Source organism: Cynocephalus volans, chromosome 2, assembly GCF_027409185.1.
Source record: "Cynocephalus volans isolate mCynVol1 chromosome 2, mCynVol1.pri, whole genome shotgun sequence".
Taxonomy (NCBI): domain Eukaryota; kingdom Metazoa; phylum Chordata; class Mammalia; order Dermoptera; family Cynocephalidae; genus Cynocephalus; species Cynocephalus volans.
Genome location: NC_084461.1, coordinates 190,106,984 through 190,129,678, shown reverse-complemented (window position 1 = coordinate 190,129,678; position 22,695 = coordinate 190,106,984). Strand labels below are relative to the sequence as shown.

Genomic DNA, 22,695 nt, shown 5'->3' with positions numbered 1-22,695 from the left:
CAGCCAAAGATCTTAAACTTGGAAATAAAATTTTGCAGGAAGCTAACTCAAAATTGTGTCATAGAAAACTATGAGTCACAAACGGGTCTTTATCCTGGTGATGGAACATTCAGCTTTTTCACCCCAGAAGAAATGCCTGTTTTTACCAGTCTTGGCAGGAGCACCCTATGTGCATACAGGAGATGATTTAACCCTCACTGCCTGTCAATCATGCAGCATTAAAAAAAATACCCATGCAGATGATGTGATCCTATATACAGAAAACCTTAAAGACTGTCAAAAAACTCTTAGAGCTGATAAACAATTTCAGTAAAGTTGCAGATACAAAATAAACATGCAAAAAATCAGTAGCATTTTAATACTCCAACAATGAACTAGCAGAAAAAGAAATCAAGAAAGCTAGCTCATTTACAGTAGTCACCAAAAAATTAATTAATTAATTAATTAAATACCTAGGAATAAATTTAACCAAGGAGGTGAAAGATCTGTACAAGAATTACAAATCGCTGGGCCAACCCCGTGGCTCACTCGGGAGAGTGCAGGGCTGGGAGCACAGCGGTGCTCCCGCCGCGGGTTTGGATCCTATATAGGGATGGCCGGTGTGCTCACTGGCTGAGCACGGTGTGGGTGACACCAAGCCAAGGGTTGTGATCCCCTTACCGGTCACAAAAAAAAAAAAAAGAATTACAAATCGCTACTGAAAGTAATTAAAGAAGACACAAAGACGTGGAAAGACACTCCATGCTCTTGGATTGAAAGGATCAACATTGTGAAAATGTCCATACTACCCAAAGAAATCTACAGATTCAATCCCCATCAAAGTACTAATGACATTCTTCACAGAAACAGAAAAAAAGAATCCTAACATTCCTATGGAACAACAGAAGACCCTAAAGAGCCAAAGTAATCCTGAAAATAAATAAATAAAGCTGGAGGCATTATACTACCTGAATTAAAATGATACTCTAAAGCTATAGTAACCAAAATATCAAATTATACTACAAAGTTCATGGTACTGGCATAAAAACACACTTGGACCAATGGAACAGGATAGAGAACCCAGAAATCAATCCATATGCTTACAGCCAGTTGATCTCTGACAAAGGCACCAAGAACAGACAATGGGGAAAAAGACCATCTCTTCAATAAGTGGTGCGGGGAAAACTGGTCATCCATATGTACAAGAAAGAAATTAGACCTGTACCTCTCACCATATACAAAAATCAACTCAAAATGGATTTTTCAATGTATAAAACTATATATATCTCCTAAAAGAAAACATAGGGGAAACACTTCAGAAAGTAGGATTGGGCAAAGACTTTATTAATAAGACCCCAAAAACATAGACAACAAAGGCAAAATTAAACAAATGGGATTATATCAAACTAAAAAGCTTCTGCACAGCAAAAGAAACAATTAACAGAGTGAAAATACAACTGCAGAATGGGAGAAAATATTTGCAAACCATGCATCTGACAAGAGATTAATATCCAGAATATACAAGGAACTCAAACAACTTAGTAAAAAACCAAGTAACCTGATTAATAAATGGGCAAAGGAGTTGAATAGGCATTTCTCAAAGGAAGACATACAAATTGCCAACAGACATATGAAAAAATGCTCAGCATTACTAAATGTCAGGGAAATGCAAATCAAAACCACATTAAGATATTGTCTCACTCCGATCTGGCTATTATCAAAAAGACAGAGAATAACAAATGCTAGCAATGATGCAGAGAAAGGAGAATTCTCCTACACTGACGGTGGGACTGTAAATTGGTAGAACCACTATGGAAAATGTATGGAGTTTCCTCAAACAACTACAGACAGGTCTACCATATGGTTCAGCAATCCCACTGCTGGGTATATACCTAAAGGAATGGAAATCATCACGTTGAAGGGATACCTGCACTCCCATGTTTACTGCAGCTCTATTTACAATGACCAAGAATTGTAACCAACCTAAATGTTCATTGAGGGATGACTGGATAAGAAAAATGTGGAGTATATACTCAATGGAATACTACCCTGCCCTAAAAAAGAATGAAATCCTACCATTGGCAGCAACATAGATGACCTTAGAGAAAATTAAGTGAAATAAGCCAGGCACAGAAACAGAAATACCACATGTCCTCACTCATAAGTGGGAGCTAAAGAAAAACAAAAACAAAAACAAATAAAACTTAAAAAATAAAAGAAATAAATAAAGATGCAACAATCAAAAAAACACATTGAACTTTCAAATGGAGAGAACAGAACAGAAGTTACCACAGGTGGGAAAGTGGGGGGAAGGGGTTTAGGGAGAAATTGGTAAAGGGCCATAAAAAATGATTATACTGTGTAATGTTGAATACACTAATTATCCTGATTTGAGCATCATATATTGCACGCGGGCAGAACCCCACGGATATGTACAATCAATTACGTTTCAATTAAAAAAAAAAATACCTACACCCAGGGCCCTGATTCAAAACCTTCTCAGCTATGAATCTGGTTAAGCCTGGATAGGAGTCAAGCCCGTAGCTGTGTTAAGAGCTCTGAATGGGAGAATACTCCCCAAACTCATGGTGCACCTGGATTACCTGGGGAGAGTGCTCACATCTGCAGAATGATTCCACAGGGTTAGGGTGAGGCCTGCAAACCTGCATTTTAAAGTGGCTCCCTGAATGATTCTGCCGTGGTGACTCCCTGGCCACACTGTGAGAGACGCTGTAGCAGGGAAGGCAGTGGTGAGGCGACCCACACGGGCAAGTGCTCTCCTTATTGTGCTAGGCGGGAAAGACCAAACACCCAGGATGCGGCCTTGTGATGAGGGTGAGTTTGGGTTTGGAACATGCTCATCTGAATATCTTCACTGTGTCCACTAAAGAAAAAAGAAATCAGGAAGGCAACACACCAAAATATTTATTGTGATTATCACTGGGCGGTGGGATTACGGGTAACTTTTGTTTCCTCCTCTCCCTGCCCCCTCTACTCCCATTAAGCCTCAATTAACTGGACTTCTCTATACATTCTTAACTTCCTTACAATAAACATAAGTCACCTTTAAGTTAGAGAAGAAAGTACATTTTTGAAGATAGAGAACATGTAGACCGAGGTGAAAAGATGTGGGTTTGACTCCTACTTCTTATCCAATCAATGACCTCGACAGCCATTGCTCTCTTGCCCTCCTTTCCCAGACTATTTGTGAGGGATTAGATGACACGCACCTCACATTTCCTCCCATGGGCAGCATCAAGGGATTCTCGGATCCTGAGACTGAAACACCAAGATTCCCCCTTTTTTGGAATGGAAAGACCCTCGGTGACTAAGAGAAGAGCAGTCCACACTGGCAGCCTGCTTTTGTTTCCTTGTGTAGTGTCTCCACCCTCCTTCCCCACTTTGTGTGTCAATTAACTGGATGCTTTAAGTGGCTGTCACTCTCTAGCTATGTCTTTACATGCCTGATTAACTTTATAATGACTACTCACACCTGGCATCCAGGAACTACGCATCCTGAGGCTGGATGCTTAAGGGGAGCTGTGGGTTATTCAGTGGAGTCGGGTGGGCACCTCTCATTTCCCAGGATGTTCACAGAGGCACCAGAAAGGCTATGTCCCGTCCTCTGGGTACCAGTGATGACCTCTGGAGGTGGTGGGAGGTGGATTCCCAATTTGGTCTGACCTTGCCATCCAAATGGAGGCAGACAGGCTATTTGTCATTAAGCAAATATTTGTGGAGCACCTACTACATGCAAGCAGACAGTGAGAGTCTAACCATAAGCAGTACAGATGAGATCCCTGCCATCGTGGAGCTGGTGTTCTAGTGAGGGACTCAGACATCATTGAAATAATCCCACAGATCATTATAATCATACTCGTAGAGAGTACTTGGAAGGACAAGTACGGGCAGCTACAAGAACTCATGACAGAGGCACAGGAACAGTCAGGATGGGTCTTCAGAGGAGGGGAGGGGACAGCATGTGCAAAGGACTTGAGAGATGCTCAGCCATCTCTCTAGCTTCACCTCCCCAGCCTGCCAGCCATGGCTGTGAATGTCAGACAAGCTAAGCTTTGGACTCTCCAACTTCTCCAGGTGCTCACACTCAACTCCAAGAAAGTGTAGACGCCCTACATATAGGCACACCGACATACACACTTTCAGAATTTAGAAATAGGAGGCAGTTATGATGTAGGGGTTGGGATGCCATTTCTTGAGTGAGTTTGCCTGGCTCCATATCTGGACTTTGCCACTTCCTAGCTCTGTAACCCCAGGAAAGTTACTCAACCTTTTTGAGCTTCAGTTTCTTCATCTGCAAATTAGGGAAAACAAAGTGCTTACCTCCTGGGATTGTTGCAAAGATAAAATGAGATAGTGTTTGTAAAATGCCTGGAACATGGTAACTACTCAGTAATGGTTGCTACTAATTATTTCTTCTGGAATTTGTGGCTTATATAACTCCCTGTACTCACATTTTTTTTTTCTGCGTAACCAGGATGCTCTCATCTGCCTGTGAAGTGTCTTTCAAAAGCTTTTAAAGGGGCTGCAGTGATTAGAAATTTATAGGACTCACATACCTATCTCTAAACACACACATACACACAGACACGGATAGCACATGCACCCACACATAAATGCATATGCCCAAAGGCTCACCTGTAGGGGCACATGTCCACATGCACCTATAAGCACACACACACACACACATGAACATACGCACATGCATGACCAGGACCTATATGAAAGAATATGCCTTTGGGTGCATGCCTGTACACACTCTGCTCTTGGGGAAAGCCCAGCTCCAATTTACCTCCTTCCACAGACTGGCACATAAGCTAAGTGGAGGACTGACAGCCACTTGCTTATTAACCTCAGGCTTCCCAAGAAGCCTGAACTGGCCCCAGAAACATTCAGGCAATTGCTTTTGAGCTTTCTGGCCAGTACTGCTGCAGTGCGTTGATGAATGTTGAAGAGAAGGCTAATGGATATACACTTGCACCAGGAAGTGGTCTTAATGTGGCATGCCACAGAGTCTGGGGAAGACACCCTGGCTGCCCAGGTGTGATGAGTTTATATGCTAATTCCTGGATCAGTGGGGAAATGGCTAAAAGCTGGGGTTCCACCAATTGATGGATGGAGCCAGAGCAGTTGCCTTCAAAAGCAGCTGTTAACTATGATTTCTTGATTCATAAAAACCTTTCTCTACTCTGTCTCTGACCCTCTGTTTCCATCTGTCTCTGTCTCTCTCTCTCTCTCTCTCATACACCATCAATTCCAGAATCATGCCTCTTGCTCTGTGCCTCACTCTAATTGCCAATTGGGGGGATATTACTGCTGAGTTTATTAAACTTAGTGCTTTCTGAAGTCAAATTGGACTGTCTGCTGTGAATGGGGAAATAGCTGCTCTGACAGGGGCTGGCCCAAGGCTCCAATGCTAGGGTCTCTTAGGCCCCGTCCTTAAATGATTGAGCTGCTCCATCATGAGTCATGTGGCTGGCAGGTGGGGTGTGTGCGTTTCAGACTCATTAATTCTCCCTGTTGTTTATTACTGTCACCACCTAGGGATCTGTAGATCCCAATCTCTCTCCAAGAGGGACTGGTGAATAGAATTTCTGCCTGGGCCTCAGCACTTTAGGGAGGGAGCAGTTACCCCAGCTCAGAGTTGGAGTCAAGGGAACCAAGAGAGAAAGACAGCTAGAGGGCTCTGCTGGACTAATGTAGTCAATGCTGGGCAAGACGCTATGTCATAAAAAACCTAGTAATAATAATAGTCATAGTTATTGCTTATGAGTGCTTATTGTGCCAGGTGCTGTGCTGAGCACTCTGCAGGTATTGTTTTCCTTAAGCCATCAACAACCTGCGAGGTCAGCTCTATTCTTCACTCCCATTTTATAGATAGGGAGACTGAGGCACACAGAGGGGAAGTGCATACAGTCCACGAGTGGCAGAGATGGGATTGGAGGTTAGGTCTAGCTGCCCAGATGCTAGAAGAAAGAAATCTGTGTTTCATGTCAGTGCTATGGTTGGAGCTCTTTCTAAGCCCTCTGCCTGCCCTCTCCTGTCATGGAAAATATAGTTGAGAGAATGTAGTGCTGAGGCCTGCAGGGGACAAGAATCACCGTGGTGGAGAGGAATGAACTGTTCCATTGAAGGAAGAAGCTTGTGAGACTGAATCAATTAACCTGAGTGAATATCTGGGATACCCTGTAAACTGCTGACTTCTCTAAATTTCTGAAATAATCTGTCAATTTTCTTTTCCACCTGCATACCCAAAAGGCAATAGGATAAAGCAGAAAAACAGATTCAGGTTCAAAGTCTGGTTTGTCTGTATAAAGTCTGTGTGCTCCTAGGCAAGTGTCTTAACCTCCCTGAGCTTCATTTTTCTCAACTGTGAGGCAGAGGCAATAGTCTGTCTCTTAGTGAGGACATTATGAGGATTAAAGGAAATAGTCCATATAACATATTTTAAAGTTCCTAGCACAGTGCTTGGCAATGAATGTTTGTCTCTGTAAAATAGCAGAATAAGATTTTGACCCTGGAGCCAGCCTGCCTGGGCTCATAATCCAGTCCCTCCACTTACTAACTGTGTGATCCTAGGCAAGTTGCTTAACCTTTCTGTGCCACAGTTTCCTCATCTGTAAAATGGGAATGATAATAATATGGACCATTGCATAGGATTGTTGTGAGGATTATATAAATGAATCCACATAAAGCTTTGAGCACAGTGTGGGCACATAATGCTTTGTAAGAGTGGTCCGTTGTGATTATTTCCCTAGAAGTTGATTGTAATTTCAGTTCATTTCTTCTTTCCTTTGTGAACCAACCACATTTCTGTTTGTCACACTACAGGCATTTAGTGGGTAGAGGCCAGAGATGCTGCTAAACATTCTGCAATGCACAGGACAACCCACACCACAAAGAATTATCTGTCCCAAAATGTAAATAATTCTGGGGTTGGAAAATCCTGGGCTAGAGACTGCCTGGTCCAACTTCCTATTGAGATGAGGTCAGGGAGGCCACGACATTAAAGAATTCATTGAGAGGCTTAGTCAGTTGAGTTTATGGTTCATTCAACATGTATTATTCATTCAACATGTATTTTTTTGTGCTCTCTTTTATGACAGGCACTGGGCTAATTAAAGAATTAAGAAAACTATTTTTACCTTGTACAAACAGATTCTCTAAAGTATTAAGCCTGGGTGGACATTGGAAAGCATTAGCCCAACCCAGGAAAAACTGAGATACTACTTGGTAGTTCTCAACATTGGGGGATTCAGAGTCCCCCCCAAGCCTGATGAAATATATGAACATTTCTCCTGGAAAAAAAAAGTACATAGACACATGCGTAAATATGTCTACAATAGCAGGATGCCCCCAAGCTCCTGGATCCCATCCATAGACTATATAGGACTTCAGGTTTTAAAGAAAAGGCAGAAGGGTCTCCTTTAGAAAGAGGAGCATATGACCTGGCTTATTGTGTGCTTGTCAAGCCATAAGACAGATGACTACCTAATTAGATATAGCAAGTTCCAAGCATTATTACTCACTTTTCCCTCCATCCATATTTTGGAAAAACTCTGTGCCAGAAAGATGGGACAATGGACCTGAGATGGAGGGCTGCTAGGAATGCAACAGATTCTGTCAACAACAGGTCTCCTTGTATCTCTCCAACTTCCTCCTCCATCACAGCATCTGAATGCCAAGGTTAATGACAAATCCTAATTACTTTTTGGGGCCCATCTGTTTAGGGAAGCTGACCTGGAACAGAAGCCACCCAAGTCCCTTCGCAGGCAGGATATGTGAGCTAATGCCTTTGAGAGGTTCTGGATGGAAAGAAATATAATAAGGATACAGAGGGACCTACCAATGGGGTGATGGGATGCAAACAAATTTTCCAGGAAAATGTTTAATTCTGAACTTAATACATTCTAAAAGTCTCATGGATACCCTATGTGTGTCTTTCCAATGTACAAAGGCTCCTTTCACACTTGGGAGAAGCACTCAGCAGCCATGTTGTATAGCCTGGCATCTCTGGCCACAGCTCATTGGATGAGGGGTGGGCACCTAGCATGAGCTGGGCCAATCAGAATTCCTTCCCTGGGAGTTTGAAATTAGAACTGAGAAGTGCTATAAAAATGGGGGAGTGCGGCATGGCTATATTTTCTAACATGTGGGATAAAATGCAGACCGTTCATGAAACTAGGCTGTGTTTCTGTTCTTGGATCCCTTGAGATATCTCTGAATCTTTAAATTCCCCTTCTTGCATATTGTGGTAGAGTTTCTAAATATGGCTGCTGTTAATGCCTTCTTCCCCTGCACATGCACGTCAATCTTCCCAAAGGAGATGGGATCTATTTCCTCTACCCAACAGAATGTGGTGGAAGTGATGCCCTTCTAGTTCCAGACCTAGCTGTTAAGAGACCTTTGCTCCCTTGGGATCCAACTGCCATATAAAGGAAATCAGATCAGGCTACCGAGTAAGGAAGATCACATGAAGAGAGAGGGGCCGCATGGACAGCACCAAGGCACAGACATTGGAGTGAAGCCTTCTTGGACCGTCCAGCCCCACCTAGCCACCAGCTGAATGGGGTTGAGTGAATAATCCCAGTCAATGCCCCATGGAGCAGAAAACCCACCCATCAGAGCCCTGCCTGGATTCTTAACCCCAGAACAATGAAAAACAATACATTGTTATTGCTTTAAGGCACTAAGTTTTGGGTGGTTTGTTATATAGAAGCAACTTATCAGGAGTTGGTTTCCTTTCTTGCAGACAAAGTACCCTAACTAATATAAAAAGTCTGTAGCACTCAGGCATGCAAAATAAACTCTGAGATCCCACTTAGTGCTTATATAAGGAATGTGGGGGCAAAATGAGACTGTTTAATGAGTTTCTCTTCTAGCCATCATCTCTCCCTCCTGGGATTCTGAAGAGAGCAGAGCTGGGTTGTGGGCTGAGTGGTGAGCAAAGCTTTGGACTCTCCTGGGCAGAAGCAAAGGGGTTCTAGGAAGAAAAGCAGCTCTGGCCTGCTGCATGGCCTGGAGCTCCCCAGAGTGACAACTCTAGTGAAACTGCTCCAGGGAGGCAGAGCCTCCTGGGAAGCCTGAGAGTATTTCTTTCCTGGAACTCTCAGAGCCACAGCAACATGGAGACCAGCTCTGGCAGCTTTGGAGGTACAGACAGGTTAATAAGGGCTAGAAAGAATTATTGGGCTAGCACAGAAGGGGTTCTAACTTACATCTCATGAAATGTTCCCTCCAGATGTGAGCTATTAAAATTTCCAGTTTCTACAGGGTCTAGGAATTTCAGGACAGGCCTTCAGAAAAGACACATCATAGTATCTAAAGCACAATTTTAAGAGTCAGCCAGACAGGGGTATACGTTGCCTCTATGTCACCTTGGGCAAGTGACCTAAGCTCTGTAAACTTCAGTTTCCTGACCTGAAAAATGGGGATGTTATATAATAGCACCTACTTAATAGGTTTGACAGAAGCAATTAATGAGCAATTCATATGAAGTTTTTAGATACAGGGCTTGGGACATAGAAAGTGTTCAATAAATGGTACATACCCATTATGGTGATTACTTGTCGTGTTTACTAACAATGATTTCATGCCTCTCCCAGATTACTTTCACTCAGGTAATAGAAGGAAAATTCAGCATCACAGAGCTGGTGTCTGAACCCAGAAGGGGACATAGATACATCTGCAATTTTAACATAGTTAGAAAGTGCTCATTTGTTCTGAGAGCTGCAGCCAACAACACAGTATGAGGTCTTCCACCAGACACCCCCAAATACTATAGAGCCTGAGCAAGAAGAATCCTGTGAATCAGACTGACTTCTTTTATAGGTGGGGAAGCTGAGAGCCTCTGGTTCTGCAGTGGGAGCCCCACAAGGACCCCCATTTTCAGACTTGCTCCACATGTGACTCAGCTTTCATCTGACTCCACTCTGATCTCCTCCCAGGACAGTGTGGGTGAAACAGGAATCAGGGCAGATTTCAGCTTATAAAACACAAATAGCATTGGGTTTGCCTCTGGTGATGCTCCCATCGAGGGCTGGCTGCTGGAAAGGTGCGGCAAAACAGCCACAGCCAGAATCTTCCGGGACTGTCCTCTCCACTCTAGAAAACCAGGCAGAAAACACACCATCTCAGCAATGGGACATTCTGTCACCAAGGACTCAACCCAAGTGTCCCTGGAAACCTCTCAAATCTCCTTCGGGGATGCCAGGGACTGTTAGAGTTCCAGGGTTTGCCAAACAGGAGTCTCAGGGCATAATTCTAGAACAGAGGCTTCAGTTAGTATCAGAAATGAGCTTCCTCATTTTTTGGTTTTGTTTTGTTTTTTAATTCACTGTTAAATATTTAACACCATTTATTGAACATGCTATGTACAAGAATCTTTTGCATGCTAATTAAACACTGAGAAGTATATGCTAATGTTATTCCCATTTTTGCAGATGAGGAAACTGAGGCACAAGAGGAAAAGCAGCTTACCTCAGGTCACACAGGGAGTAAGTGGCTGGAATTTGAACTCAGGTCTTTATGACTTTGGGACCCCAGCTCTTAACCACTATGCTCTGCTGCCATGTCACCAGGTTGGTAGGGGAAATACGGCAGAGCATGTAGGACAAGGCAGAAACTCCTTCTACCCTGTTCTAGAACATTCAAGCTGGGATCTGCTTGGTCCTCAAGGACCCCCATAGCTTTCTCCCCAGAGGTAGCCCAGCAGCCGTGTTTGTACAACATGGCCTGGCACCCCTGGCCACAGCTGATTGGACGAGGAATAGCACCTAATATAAGCCAGCCAATCGGAGTACTTTCCCTGGGAAAGTAGACCCTGGGCAAGATTCTAAACTTCCCAGCCTCTTGGCCACAGACCATGTTGGAAGAAATTGGGGGCAGCAACTTCTGCCATGTTTACTCGTTTGCTCAACAAATATTTTGCTATGCACCTACTTTGTGGCACGCTATGACAGCAGTAAAAAAAACAGGCAAAAATGCATATCCCCATGAATCTTCTAATCTAATGGAGAGAGACATATGGTAATCAAATTAAATATGTAAAATATAAAATATGTTAGCTGGTGGTGTTATACAGAAAAAAGGTTGAGAGGAGTTCTTCTAATCTCGTCCAGGGTCCAAATTCCCAGGGGATGTACTGATTGGCTGGCTTATGTCAGGTAATATACCTCTTCCAATCAGCTGTGGCCAGGGGTGCCAGGCCACATTTTAAGCATTTACCATTCATATTCCTCCTTTCTGCAAGGCTGAGGCCCGTTGTGTGAGGTGGACACACACACACACACACACACACACACACACACACACACACACACACACACACACACACACACAAATACCTCCAGCCTGAGAACTCCCTATTTCTGATATATCTTTTATACAGCAAAATAACAACCCAACCCTATAAGGCAAGCCCGTCAGACCCATCCCTTTGGCAACTGCCCAAGGAATCTGACAGAGTATCGAGTGCAAAATTGACACAGACTATGGAGGGAGTTTGTCATTTGTCAACAGCATCTCTGATCTCCACTGCCTGTCCTGAGTGAAATTATCTGCAGAAGCTCAAATCAAAGGCAGCCCCTTCCTGCTTCTCCAGAACATCATTTTCCATCCAAGAACCTCATTAACCTCCAGCTGAGTGTGTAGGTAGGGGGATAATCAGGCACTCAGTGGCTACATCAGTTGTAAGCAGTTGGAAACAGCTGACCCTGGCAGAAGGGCCTGGGTAGGGGTTGGGGGTAGGGTGGCATGTCAGGATCTACCACTCTCCATTCCCTATTTGAGATCCAGGTCTTGGGGGACCACTTGCTGTCCTCTCTGCATCCTGACAGCCAAAGTTTCCACCCATGCTAAGGGACCACACACACCCACACACACACCCACACACCCACACACACACACACCCACCCACACACACACACACACACACACACACACACACACTCTTTTCTCAGTCACTCCTCCCATCCTGAAGATCGCCCACATTTCCCCACTCCCCCCTTCTCAAGCCCACCCACATACCACTCCCTTGCTGTCCAGCACTGTCCTTGCTCATGATTTTGCCACTCTCTCACACATCAGACATCCTTCCGATAAGCCTGGCTTCTCGCCCACACGTTTTCATTATCCCTGCCCTCCAAATGCCACTTCCCCTTCCTTCCTGCCATTTCATAAACATGTAGTGTTACCAGGGCCTAAGCCAGCAACTGGGCATACCTCATCTCTCTTAATTCTTACAAGAATCATGTGGGATAATTATTTCCCCCATTCTGCCAGTAAGCAAATGGGGCCTCAAAGAGGTGAAGCCATGTGCCCAAGACCCACAGTGGACAATGAGGAGCTGGGGTGGAACCCGAGATTCCTTGAGTCCAGACCCACGAGATTAACCTCTGCTGATGTGCTCACATGCTGTCTGCCTCTTGCAGGATTGATTTTTCCAATTCTGTTATATAAATCATTTCAAATGTGCTCTCCCTTTTACATTCATTCTCTGTCATCCTAGCCTCACCCTCAGCTGACATTCTGGTATCTACAAGGTCAATGTCTCTAGAACACACCTCTAGGCAGCTGTAACTGGGTAATACACCTGATGCTCACACCCATCCCTGCCGTTGCAGCCTCCAATGACAATCTCCCATTTCCCTATCAGAAGACCCCTCCCCTTCCCCTTCTGCAATGTACCACCAGAGCTTGGGCCAGGAACTGGGCATGCCTCATCTCTCTTAATTCTTACAAGAATCCTGTGGGATAAGCAGCCTCCTGAGCCCACTCACTCCTCAATTCCCTTGTCTCTTCTCCCAGCTCCTCCCACCTCATGCAACAAGGATTCCAGTTTTGGGGTGGGTGACCTGGCAAGTCACAAATGACGAAGCCCAGAGGCAGCCCTGCCCCACCCCACATGCCTGCAGCACAGCCTCCTGCCTTGCTGGCTCTCAGATGGATGGGAAGTGTCAGGCCTCACCCAATTCGCTCTTGCTCCATCTCTTCCATTTTCTCAGCTCGAGCGATCACCCTGTTGATGATTTCCTTCTCCTCATCTGTCAGTTCTTCCTGCTTCCTCTGTCTGTCAGGCTGACCACTGGGGTGGACAGACCAGCCAGCCTGAAGCCTGAAAGGTAATTTGGGAAGACATGAGGCTAGACAGAAAATCCAGCAGGGAGGGTAAAGGAGTGGTTAGACTTGTAGACCCTGGAGTCTGGTAAACCTCAGTACAAATTCCTGCTGGAAAACTCACTGGCTGGGAGGCTCTGGGCAAAAGAATCATATTTCAGGATGGAAATCAACATGTCAAAGGGATATCTGCACTCCCATGTTTATTTCAGCCCTATTCAAAATAGCCAAGATATGGAACCAATCTAAGTGTCCATCAACAGATGACTGGATAAAGAAAATGTGGTATATATACGCCATGGAATACTGTTCAGCCAGAAAAAAGAACAAAATCCTGCCATTTGTGGCAACATGAATGAGCTTGGAGAAAATTATGTCAAGTGAGAAATGCCACATGTTCCCATTCATATGCAGAAGCTAAAAAAAAAAATGATCTCACAGAAGTAGAGAGTTGAATAATGGTTACTAGAGACTGGAAAAGGTAGCAGGGGAGGGGGAATAGGGAGAGTGTGGTCAATGGCTACAAAACTGTTCCTAGATAGGAAGAATAAGTTCCAGTGTTCTATAGCACTGTAGGGAGACTACAGGTAACAGCAACTTAAAGTATAATTTCAAATAGCTGGTAGAAGGGATTTTGAGTGTTCCCAACACAAAGAAATGACAAATGTTTGAGGTGGTGCATGTGCTAATTACCCTGATTTGATTAGTGCACATTGTATGCATATACCCAAATATCACATTGTACCCCATAAATATGTACAATTATTATGTGTCAATTAAGAAAAAATAAATTTAATAAAATGGAAAAATTTTTTAGAAAAGAGAATCCTATCTCTCAGAGCCTCAGTCTGCTCATCTGTACAATGGGACACACATACTTCCCTCATAGGGTTTTGAAGAGTCTGCTTTTCTTAAGTGCTTAGCACATGATAGACACTCTGTAAGTGGCATTTACAGAAAGCTCATGGAAACCTGCAGGGTCGTGGTGTTCTCAGAAAACAATTCCAGAACACTAGACTTCTACAGCTGCTGTGGACACAATTATGGGCTGGTGGTCTGAAGCCCTGAGCCCCAGTTGACCCCAGCGTCTGCCTGGCAAAAAACATTTTGCTTGGGCCACAGGTTTTTTAAAATTTTACATTTAAAAAAATATTCTAATTGACAGATTATAATTATACATACTTATGGGGTACAGCGATATTTTGATATACGTATGGGTTATGTAATAATCGGGTTAGGGTAGTTAATGTAACCATCACCTCATGCATTTATCATTTCTTTGTGGCAAAAACATTCAGAAGCCTCTTCTCTATTATAAAATATAGAAAACTTAACTATTCCCTGTAGTCACCCTACTGTGCAATAGCACACCAGAACTTATTCCTCCTATCTAATTATAATTTTATACCTGTTGGCCACCTCTTCTGTTTTCTCTTTCTCCCCCTCCCCTCCCCAGTCTTTGGTAACCACTGTTCTACTCTCTGGGCCACAGCTTTTTTTAAAATATAGATTTAAATTAGTTGCCAACTAAGTTTATAAGAAACTCCTGATTTCACGTAAATGTCCAGATTCCCAGCCTCAAAAGCTCCTGTAACCTTTTCAGTTCCATCCTGTGCTTTCCTTGCCTTTACTTTTTAAAGCAAACACTGACATAGTGCCTACTGTGTGCCCACACTACCTCATTTAGTCCTCACACCACATCCTCTGTGCACCTGCATGATCTCATTGAATCCTCACATTAGCCCTACAAGGCAGGGGCTGTCCTTATTTCCTGGTGAGGAGTCTGAGGCATGGAGAAATTAGACCACTTGCCCAAGGTCACATAGAGGCAGGATTCAGACCCAGGCGGCCTGCACATTTAGACTCCACCATAAGAAGAGAGCGCCCGTAGCCCTGGCGAGGGTGCAGAGGATCAGAGGCTGCAGCATGCGTAGTTCATACTGTGGTCTATGGCAGGTTAGGATCCTCTCCACTAATCCCATGGTCCATGCCCCAGGGATCTGAGAGGCATCACCCATGTGGAAGGCAGGAGCAAACACCACTAGACATTCTTGTCCCCATTAAGGAAGAAATCAGTAACTCCGAATCCCCAGGAGCTGGCACCCCATTAGCCGCCAGCCTTGGCTACCTCCACTGCTCTAATCATGTCAGCAGGCATGAAATTGCCTTTTGACACTCGAAGATGGAAATTAAAAGCCCCTCTTCCTCCCTCCTCTGCCATCCTTCCACCTTAGCTGGTTTATTCTGAAGAGCAGAGAAGGAAGAGTTTGAAAGAAAAGCAGATGTCTTGGGGCAAGTCCTACTGAGAGAAAGGGAAGGAGGATGTGGCCTGGGAAAATTCAGGTGGAAACACACCTTGCCTTCCCAGGTATAGTCTTGGAGCAGGTGCCTCTGAGATAAACAAATGCTAACTATGCTCATTGGTCCCCTCCCCCCTGTTCCAAATCATCCAGTGGCATCTCACTGACATAGAATAAAACCCATAACTAGGTAGAAGTGGTTATTGCACAACGCTGTGAATAATCAAAAATTTTGTGGTATATGAATTCTACCTTAATAAAAATAAAACCCAGTCTTCTTGCTCATTCTGCCAAGTCCTGCCTGGTCTGTCCTTTACCTGCCTCTCTGTCCTCATCACCCCTTGCTTCCCCTGGCTCCAGCCACACTGATCTCTCTGCTCAATCTTGAACACCCAAACCTTGTTTTTGCCTCAGGGCCTTTTCACTTGCTGATCTGCCTGCCAGGAACACTTCTCTCCCCAGATCTTCCCATGGCTAGCTCCTTCTCTCACTCCCATCTCAGAGAGGACTTCTCTGACCTCTCATTACACCAGTTCACTTTCTCCAGTGCACCCATCTCTAGCTGAAGTTATTTTTAAAAATTTTTTCTTGTTACCTGTTTATTGTTCCTCTCCTCCCACCAGAATATAGATTACCTTGTCTGGCTCTGTTTACTGTTGTGTCCATGGCACTTAGATTAATATCTGAGAGTAATATCACTTAAAAAGAGTTTTTGAATAAGACCTGGTCCCTTATGGCTGATATGGAGGTTAAATGTCTACATACATGTGTGACACACAGAGAGGCTGAAGCAATGGAAGTTATTTAGACTAGGGATCAGGGAGAGCTCCTTAAGGACATGACAAGGATTCACTGTGATCCTGGCAAAGCTGAAGCTTTAGGACCCTTTGTATAGCCACCTTCTAAGGCCCTGGGACAGGCCCTAGTAAAGGTCATGTGATTAGAAACATTTGCAAAAGAAAGACATTTTTGTCATCTTGATCTTGAAGAGGGCCCCCTAAATTATATAAGCTTCAGGTCCCACAAAACTATGGCTGGAACCTGCTGAGACCTCATAGATAAGCTGGAGGGGTGAGGGGAAGGTATGGGAAGAGCTTGGGTCTAGCAAAGGCCCAGAGTCAAGAGAGTGGGCAGCATGCCTAAAGGGAGAAAGACCAGTCTGGTAGCTAGCCTACTGGGTGGTCCCCAGGGATCCCTGCCCCCTGGTATTCAGATGCTCCCTTGTATAGTCTCCTCCCACACTGATACTAGGCTGGTCCCTCATTACTAACTAAATGCAGTAGAAGTGACACTGTGTGGCTTCCAAGTCCAGGTCATAGAAGACATTATAGCATTTACCTTGGGCTCTTGGATCACTTGCTCTGGGGGAAACCAGCTGCCATGTCATGGGGATGCTCACACATCCCTGTGGAGAGGCCCATGTGGAGAGAACTGAGGCCCCCAGCCAACAGCCAGCACCAATCTGCTGGCTATGTGAGTGGATCTTTTAGTCCCTATCAAGCCTTCAGATAACTGCCACCCCAGGTGACATGTGACTGCCACTGCATGAGTAACCCCGTGTCAGAGCCGCCCAGCCAAGCCACTCTCAAATTCCAGTCGCAGAAACCACAAGAGATAAGAAATAGTTTCTGTTGTTTTAAGCCACTAAAACATCACATAACTGGAAAAACCAGTCCAGCTAGAGGATAGAGAAAGGTGGATGTAATGTCCCATCCATAGTGTCTGTATTCATTTTCTATTGCTACATAACAAATTCTTACAAAGGTTGGGGCTTAAAATGACACATGTTTATTACCTCACAGTTTCCATGGGTCAGGAGTTTGGGCATGGCTTAACTGGGTCTTCTGCTCAGAGTTTCACAAGGCTGCAGCTGAATGTGGAATGGGCTGTGTTCTCATCTGGAGGCTTGATAGGGGAAGAACCAACATCCAAGCAGATTTGGGTTGTTGGTAGAATTCATCTACTTGCAGCTGTATGACTAAGGGCCCCAGGGTTTTGTTGGCTGTTGGCAAGAGGCAACCCTCTGGTCCCAGAGGCTGCCTGCAATTCCTAATCACATGCCCTTCTCCAATTTCATCCTGTGAGCCACTTCTGTCATCAAGTCTGCAAGGAGAATCTCTAGCTTCTGTCAACTGACAGTCTCATATAACATGATGTAATCATGCAAGTGACATCCCATCTCCTTGGCTGTATTCTATAGGTTAGAAGCAAAGCACAGGTCCTGCCTACATTCAAGGGGAGGGGATTACACAAAGGCAGGAACACCAGGAGGCAGGGATCATAGGGGACCACCCTGAAGTCTGTCTGCCATGGCCTCCCTGGCAGGTGTTCTTTTATCCTTGCTTGAATGCTCTTTGCGGTGGAAGTCTCACTCCCATGTGCAGTCTGTGCCATTCTGTTGGAAAGATCTTCCATACAGTGTGCCAATAACCCCTCATCCTGCTGTTTCTTTTCATTACCTTTAAAGGATACAGTGGACTCCTGCATAATGAAGACAACCTACCTTTCCCAAAGAGCCCTAGTCATAACCTAATTCAGACCTGTCCCCAGGTTCCTTTGGTTTTCTCTGGAGATGGATGTTTCAACTGCCCTGTTCTTCTTTCCTTTGTCCCCACTTCTCTCCCTGATGGCTATTCTGATGCGCTTCCATTTATTTCCTGCCTTTACAAAGTAGCTCAGTGACCAAAACTGAACACCAGTGAGATTCTGGACCTGGAACCCAGTGGAGACCTTCCAGTGATATATTCCTGCAGCTCACAGTAAGTCATGAGCATGGTCAGCCATGGGCCAGACCTGAAGCCAATGCCTCACACACCCCCAAACAACTTGCTGGAGTCACTGTGCACAGGAAAATCACACTCCTGGACATTCATGGCTCCAGAGACATCAGCAGGGGTGGGGGTCTCTGAGAGGCCCTGCACAGGAGAATTGCCTCCATCTGCAGACTGCAGGTGAGTAGACAGTGCTGGAGGCTGTCAGCATCTCTCTAAACCCTTCCCCCATCCTCTGCTGCAGAACACGCAGTTGACAAACAGCTTATCCAGTGTTTGAAAATGTCGCCGATTGCTCTCAGTGGGAACCCACAAGCCTCCTGTGGATTTTCCTGTTTTAATTCCAAAAGCAAACAGATTGGTTTTTCAAACCAAAGCCTTTGCTCACAGGAGACAGAATGGGTCTGTCTAGGCCTCTCTGGGCTGGGGAGCAATGTGGGCATGGCGTCCTTGGGAATTGGTCCTTGTGACAAGACAGTGGCTCCCTTGCCAAGGGCCTCTGGGCACAGGACACCAACTCTGCATCCTTAAGACCAGAGTCCAGTGATCTTTTTAAAGACCAAAGCTGGAGGCCAAAGTATCGCTTTCCTTGGACAAGTTACTCAGAGTATTGTATCCAATCCAGAAAACACCCAGAGAGCCTACTGTGTGCCAACCTGAGCCTTCCTTCACTTGGTGGGGTTAATGATTGAAACCCTGGGTCTGCCAGTTATTGGCAGTGTGTCCTGGGGCTCTACACCACTCTGACCATCAGTTTCCTGGTCTGTTAAGTGGGTATGTTAGTAGAATATACCCACAGGGCCACTGGCAGGATTAAATGTGAAAATGCATGCAAAGTGCTTAGCACAGGGCAAGAACCCAGTACACAGTAGGTCTCACTAGTGTGACCATCCTTTTAATCTATAGAGATGCCCTAAATTTTTAGTGAGGGATAAGGACTCAAATTGATGAACTGAAGACTTACCATGTATTGGGAACGTTGGGAGCACACTGAGATGTCAGACTGGGCTCCACGATTTCATGGGGCTGCCTCTTCAGGTGACTGTTGGGGTTTCCCAGACTAACTCTTACAAACCAGCTGCTGGCAGGGAAGATCCTCTACCTAAGCAGACCTGGTGGCTGCCTACTATTACAGCCTTAAAAACTCATTCCCCTCGTTCCTATGAAGATGCTATCACCTAAGAGAGGGTAAGAAGGAGTAGGCTTTGGGGCCACAGAGCCTAGATTCCTTTCCTGGCGCTGCCTTCTCCTGGATGTATAGCCTTAGGCACAACTTACTAGCATCTCTGAGCCTTAGTTTGCTCATTTGTCAAAGAGGATAATAGTATCATAGGGTTCATATGAGGGATGAGTAGATTGTATATATACAGTGCTTAGCTTAGATCCTGGAACTTGGTGAATGCTCAAAAAAGGTTAACTTGTGTCCCCCTCCTCTTCCTCCTCTATCCCCCTTCTCCTCCTCCTCCTTCTTCTTCAACATTTTGGTGTGAAACTGTGTCTTAAATCCTTGCTATAGTGACAATTCAGTGGAAAATTACCTAATGGCACTGCACATATAGTGGGCACTGAATCTGAATTAATGAATGAATAGAATGCTTTTATAGGGAGGAGAAGGGAAGAGAATGAGTCACGAACTCCGGGTGGGAGGGGACCAAAAAGAATAAAACAAGATGTGCAACCTGGGTCAGTGGCTGGTGTGTGGTATTTTGAAATCAGGAATCTCCTTAGACATCTGCAGACACCCCTAATGGTAGGGCAGTAAGAGTGTCCAAACTCAATTCCCCGCCCATGTGGATCAACATATGAGAGAGAGAAAGAGAGAAAGAGAGAGAGAGAGAGAGAGAGAGAGAGAGAGAGAGAGAGAGAAATGGAGAATTTCTAGGTAACTTAGCCTGACTTTCAGTGGCAGGAATGTTGGGGGAAAAAAAGAACTTTCGGAAACACCCCTCCTGGACCAATTCTTTTTCCTGCAGCTCCCAGATTTCCTGTCTCAGTCTGGAAACACTGAACCCAGAACCTGTTGAGACATTAGGATGCAATGGGGGAAAAAAACCTTGCGCTTTGGATTCAGATTGATCCACGTTCAAATCCTGGCACTATGTGACTGGGAAAATTATTGCATCTCTCTGAACTCCAGTTTCTTCATCTGTCAAATGGAGTTAATAATAATATTTACCTCACAGGGTTCACACTCACTGCCTCATTGAATTTTCACAATATTTTATGCGGTAGGCATTATTCTCCTCTCTACTATACCGAAGGCTCAGAGGAGTTACTCACTTGCCTATGGTCACACAGCTTGAAGCAGATTTTTTTGCATGGGGAATACAGCCTGTGCTCTGAGCCACCATGCTGTCCCTCCTTTACAAAAGGCAGTCAACTGGTCCAGTCTCATGCTTTTTCTCCCAAACCAGAGTCTGCTGCCCCGGACCCTTCACCCTCCTCATCATGATGACATGTGGCTCTTGGATTTAGAGGATGCCGTTTAGCACTTCAAATCTCAGGAGCTTTTGACTGTTGGTCTCAAACACCTTTTTTTTCCAACTGGGCTTCATTTTGAGGACCACAGTAGATCGGTCTAATTAGGGGAATGTAAATTCCAGAGACACCAAGAACCCACCACTGACTTCAAATGCTGATGTGTGTGTGTGTGGATGGGGATGAAAACAAGGACACTGCCCCCAGGTGATGGGAGCCGGGGCTCTATAGCACCTGTCCAGAGCTGGCGTACCTGCAGAGCGTGATGTGCCGTGTGTGCGCATGTGATGTGCCGTGCCCCGCCCACAGGACGAAATGCTCAGAGCTGTCTTTGGGGTGGAGGGAGGGGGAGAAACTGTGGGGGAGGAATTGGTTCTATGCCCCTTACCCAAAATACATCTGTGATCATTTTAGTAGATGTTTTACTGCCCAATCTAGAACCTAAACACCTTTATTGGGAAAAGATAATGCAAACCCCAAGTGGGTACCAGTATGAACCCATGAAAGCTCCTGGACAGTGCAGTGGGGTGACCTGTGATAGATTTCAGTGCCTCTCAAACTAGCGTGCCTAAGAATCACTTGGAGAGCTGGCTCAAACACAGATTTCTGGGTCCCATCTGCAGAAATATGGATTCAGGAGGTCTTGGGTGGAGCTTGAGGATTTGCATTTCCATCAGGCTCCCAGGTGATGCTGCCGCTGCTGCCCTTCTGGGGACCGTGCTTGGAGTGAGTGCAGCATGAAGCTTGTGCTCGCTCGTTGACACGTGGAAGTTTCATGCAGTGTTATGGGAATGTGACCTGGAGGGCAACTGGAAAGTACTCACTGAAATGTAATATACATATCCTATGACGCCAGCAATCCATCCTATGGAAATAATTGCACATGTACACAAATTTATGTGAGGTTAGGATGTTTATTTGGGGGATTTATTTTTTGGTGAAAATAGTGAAAAGTTAGAAATAACTCAGGTGCCCATGAATAGGGGATTGTTAAAAAAAAATTGTTGTTTTAAGATGGTTTGTTACATAGCAAAAGCTAAATGATAGAGTATCAAATATGGCAAAAAAGAAAAAAAAGTGAAGCTTGTTAGACTTCCTACACTTAATTAATAGTTTAGTATTATTTTAAATTGTAATTGTGTAAAGTTCACCATGATATTTTGAATGCTTTTAGCCACTAAATGTCTTTATCCAGTTCCACTCTTACCTGTCAAATATTTAGCTTCCAAATAAAATATCGTTCAGAAAAAGAGTTATGCTGCTAACAAAAAGTCAAAAGATTTGTGCCCTCAACCGGCTCATTTTCAAGAGACTCACTAGAGGGAAGGGAATTGCCAAGAAACAGGGGTGGAGAGAAAGAATGATCAGAGACTCGAGAAATGGCCTTCTAGACCTGCTTCAGCTGCTATCTGAAGTCACCTGCTTAGGTGCACCCTGAAAAGGTCAGAGGAATCCTCCCACCAAAGCCAGAATCCATGGCCCAAGACAAAGGGAATTAGTCCTGACTCCGGTGGAAGCTACTCACAGAAGTTTCTCCCTAAAATACTGCGAAGGGCAGCCTCCCGCCTCCTCCCTGCCTCCCACCTTGATTCTTCATTTCATGCACACAATAGTTGCATAATAAATACCCACCAGATGTCTCTATTAATAAATTATAACTCCCAAAAGGTGTGGGATGATGGAGGTGCTGTCGGGCCACAGAGGCTTTGAAGCTTTCAACAGCAGCAGTGTGCAGAAAATTAATCCTTTTTCTCTCCCTTCTTCCTCCTCTCTTCCCCCAGGATGCCAACTTGGGCAGGTGTCAGCAGGAAGTCTCTTTACAGCTCAGTAAATGAGATTTTAATGAATCCTGAAGGAAAGGATGGGGAAGGAAGGGCAGCAAACGTTTAAACATGCCCAGCTGGTGTAAAGGCCCTTTTGGGTGAAATTAAGCCCGTCCAGAGTAAAGGAGGTGCACAGGGGCGCTGTAGTTCCCCCAGGCCCTCAGAATGCCCAGGGGACCTCAGGCTCCTGCTGACCCTCTAAGCCAGACT

At 44.9% G+C, this 22,695-nt stretch overlaps 1 protein-coding gene across 2 annotated transcripts in view; it reads right to left on the bottom strand.

The window, feature by feature from the left end:
• RPH3A (rabphilin 3A) overlaps positions 1 to 22,695 on the bottom strand; it is a 72,582-nt gene that overhangs the window by 43,898 nt on the left and 5,989 nt on the right. For both annotated transcript variants that reach the window (XM_063087273.1, XM_063087274.1), the window contains one exon: positions 12,965 to 13,111. In XM_063087273.1, coding sequence (XP_062943343.1) covers positions 12,965 to 13,111 — 147 coding nt within the window. The remainder of the gene's footprint in view (positions 1 to 12,964; positions 13,112 to 22,695) is intronic.